The following is a 3,858-nucleotide window of genomic DNA, read 5'->3' on the forward strand; positions in this document are numbered from 1 at the left end:
TTGTATGAGCGCAGTGCCAGGCTGCGGCAATCAGCTAGCTATTACAGTACACACATGACTCAAATGCATGCACGAATGGATCGTCTACCAAAACAAAGAACATAGTAGCTTGGATTACATGACACACAGATGAAACAGGACTTCATTCTCTGCTCAGGATGCCATTACTCCACTTTATCTTAACATAGCAAATAGTGGTTTGCTGCTATTCTAGAGCTCTGAATGTTGCATACAGCTCCTTTACTTATTACCAGCTAAAACTATATTGGACCTTACAAAATAAAAAACTCTCTATTGTCTAGTTTTAGCAAAGTATTATGGGAGAAATCGTGTAGAGCAATAAGGATGTCTTGATGACTTGAGAGTAAATGAATTGGCATTTAACTATTTCGAGAATCACTTAAACATTCACATCAGTCTTAAAAAAAGAAGAAAATGCTGAATATTACCTGGTTCCTTTCGTTTGTAAGGATTCTCTGCTTTTATTTGTCTTATGTGAAAGTAATGTTTTTCACAACTTTCTGTCCACAAAACCAAACAACTGATTAATACATAATGTAAAAAGTAATCACAATAATTGATCATGAAATAATAGTTGCAGCCCCAATTATATGCATTTCATTAAAACAGTGTAATATAATTCTTGTAGTCTACAACAAGCAGGATATTAGACTAGAAACATACTTTGCAGTATTGGGTAAACTGTAAGACAAAGATATTCTCTAGAGAGATGCTAAGCTTTGCAAGCCTTTTAAAAACTGCTCATAGCTGCTCACACTGGATTTCTCTTTATTGAGACATTATTCTCCACTAGTGTCCTTGACCTCTGGTCACCCTGTGGGCAAGTAGGCTCCTGGACTCTGGTAGTTGTAGTCTGGACATACTTTTTGAACCAGTCTGTAGTCTGTGCTGTAGAACGACACGTAGATGCAGATGACCTGGAAAGGTTTGGAGCACATCCAGGTGACGTGGCTCTGGATCTGCTCCTGAGCGCACGTCTTGGATGGGTCATAGTTACACAGCATCACCTTTTTGTTACGCTCCGTCTTCTCATAGTCCACCCTGCAGTTGAATGTCTTTGAGTCTTTGGGGTTAACCACGCTTTGGCGCTCTAGATCAAACTCCACCTCTTTCATCGGCGGAACAAGGCTGACGGAGACGTTGCCCACACCTGTGGAGTTGTGGCGGAAGTACACTCCAAGAGAGCCGTTCCCATGATCCACGATCTTGCCCATTATCAGCAAATTGAGTTTGACAGTCTTGATGTTTGAGTAAAAGTCCCCCCAGCTGAACGTCCTGGAGACTTTGGATGTTCCATGGACTTTCATGACGGGACGGAGCTTTATCTTTAAGGATGGGTTGGAGTGTGGCTGGGAGTTTCTTCCTAGTACTTCCATGAGTCCCTGTTTTGAAAGAGGAATAAAGCGGCTGATGGGTAGTTTGGTGTTCTGCATCAAACTCCCTGTTTGGAGAGCCAAGTTCTTCTGTGAAGGAGGGTCTTGGTCTCTGTTGAGTTCAGGTGATGTTCTCTTGCTGAAGGTGAAGTTGGCGTGACTTTGCCCAAGAACCAACTAAACAGAAAATCAAGAGAGATATTTGGACATTAAGTGCAAGTGGAAATAAATTTGAATTAAATTAATACTCACTCTAATACTTTAAACAATATCTATTTCAAGATATACTGTGCAGGATTTTCCCCAAAAAACAATGCATAGACTCATACAGACGTAATCGCTCTAGATCATGACCTGTGACCCACTAGAATTGTGTGGGGGTGTATTTTTTTCAGCAGAGACACTGCTCCCTGCCTGTATTTTTATATTTTCTTCTTATTTTCTGAGTTTATGGGCATGAAGCCCACAGCACCTAGGTCATGCAGTGGCTTTATAAATAAGTAGCAACCAGTTGCCAGATACAAACTAACCCACTAACCCCCTAACCCTAACCCTGACCCTAACCCTAAGCAGCAGGCATCCAAGAGACACTGAAAAGAAACACTAATATAGTGAAGCAAAACACCAAATGAGAGTGGATCTGGGCTTTTCACTTTTGCTGGCAAGTGTGTTGACAGTACGGTGGATCAGTGGTTAACATTGTCACCTCACAGCAAGAGGTTCCCGGATCGAATCCAGGGTGCGGGATCAAACCCCAGGGTGGGTGAGCCCTTCAGTGTGGAGTTTGCATGTTCTCCCCGTGTCAGCGTGGGTTTTCTCTGGGTACTCCGGCTTCCTCCCACAGTCCAAAGACATGCAGATTGGGGACTAGGTTAATTGGTGACTCTAAATTGTCTGTAGGTGTGAATGTGAGTGTGAATGGTTGTCTGTCTCTATGTGTCAGCCCTGTGATAGTCTGGTGACCTGTCCAGGGTGTACCCTGCCTCTCGCCCAATGTCAGCTGCACTAAGAACCAGCGACCCCCAACAGAATAAGGTGTTACAGAAAATGAGTGAATGAATGGTAAGTGTGTTTACAGTTACAATCCTGCATAGTATACCATTAATGTTAAACCACTCCTGAAAACCCAGTAACAAAAGTCAGTAACTAAGACAGAATGCGGCAAAATTAGATATACAGTGATTAAAAAAAAAAACCCTAAACTAAAATAGATTAATTCAAAATGTGTTAAATATACAAGAACTGACAAAAACCTAACAAAGGGAAAAGAACATACTGTGAAGGATTATACTTTTTAAATTACGATGCAATAGCTTTTAAGATGTTTTTTTTTCTTGTAGGTGATGAATAGTGTTTTCAGATTAAACACCAAAAATGCATCATATTTTGTGTTGTTTAGGGTGTATTTTAGCATGTAAAACTGCAAAAATCATCTTACGGAGGTATAAAAGTTATTATTATTATTTGTAAAATATAGTAATTATATATAATAATCACAAAAGAGACTTAAAATGCAAAGACTCAAGTGTTACATAGTTAATACACCTTGCTACTTTCCACCTGCTTACTCATTTTTTCCCTAATTTACCATGGATCTAATTCATGGTCAGTGTGTCTAGTTTTCACTTACCAAACACAAGGTTCCTTCCATAAGTATCCAAACAAAGCACCACCTGGTGAACGTCTCCATGATGCATGAATTCCTGTCTGAAGATCCATCCACTCTCACCTGAACTTCATTCAGGCCCAGTTAAGTTTTTAAAGTCCATGTTGAACAGCCACATTAAACGCTGGGAGAGACACTTGGTCGTACCAGCAGGAAACTCTCTGCGTGCTGCAGCTTCCACTCACAGCACACACACTGGGAGGCTTTGTCAGATCTCGAGGTTTTTAACACTCAGTTTTGCAGTGTCTGCCCTCTCTCTCTCTCACCCACCCACCCACCAACCCAACCACACACACATTTAATCTGTTCTTGAGGGATGTGCAGTGTTAACAATATCACACTGTGTCTCCTTCCTGTAAACCCCCCCTTCTCTCTGTCAGTGAGAAACATCTTGCATTATGTTCTAGGTGATGAAATAATTCAATTGACACTTTTTAAAATGAGAATTTATTTTTGATTCATGGTGTTAAGGAGGGCAAACTCATCCAGGACAATGTGATACTGCCATCCTGTGGTCAGATAGCAAAATGCAGGCTGAGCTGAAACAGAGCAGCCAAATTCGATGAGACGGTCCTGTTACAAGACACAGGTTTTGTTTGAACATTTGGGGACACACACATGAAACACGGGTTTGAGGGTCCTTCACCAGAAAATACTGAGCATCAAAAAATAACATAATGCATTCTGGTGAAGTTTTGTGGACCACTGTGTGCCTTTTCTCTTTCTGCAACAACTGATGGTGTACATGTCATTAATTTTGTCAGAATGTAAGTCCTATGGTACTTTCATGTCTTCATA

At 40.9% G+C, this 3,858-nt stretch overlaps 1 protein-coding gene across 1 annotated transcript; it reads right to left on the reverse strand.

Moving 5' to 3' along the window:
* Positions 1-510: 510 nt before the first annotated feature.
* LOC125880504 (neurexophilin-1-like) lies at positions 511-3,222 on the reverse strand. Its single transcript, XM_049563046.1, has 2 exons — positions 3,025-3,222; positions 511-1,571 (listed from the first exon to the last, which is right to left on the reverse strand). Exons 1-2 carry the CDS (start codon positions 3,082-3,084, stop codon positions 831-833), a joined length of 801 nt encoding a protein of 266 aa, XP_049419003.1. The 5' UTR covers positions 3,085-3,222; the 3' UTR covers positions 511-830.
* Between the last annotated feature and the right edge of the window lie 636 nt (positions 3,223-3,858).

The sequence above is a fragment of the Epinephelus fuscoguttatus genome, linkage group LG20, assembly GCF_011397635.1.
Source record: "Epinephelus fuscoguttatus linkage group LG20, E.fuscoguttatus.final_Chr_v1".
Taxonomy (NCBI): Eukaryota; Metazoa; Chordata; class Actinopteri; order Perciformes; family Serranidae; genus Epinephelus; species Epinephelus fuscoguttatus.

Excerpts from the sequence above, each read along its gene's own strand:
- LOC125880504 (XM_049563046.1), bottom strand. The coding sequence starts at position 3,084 with ATGGAGACGTTCACCAGGTGGTGCTTTGTTTGGATACTTATGGAAGGA. Across the intron at positions 1,572-3,024 it reads TGGAAGGAACCTTGTGTTTG|TTGGTTCTTGGGCAAAGTCA; the intron begins GTAAGTGAAAAC and ends TTTTCTGTTTAG.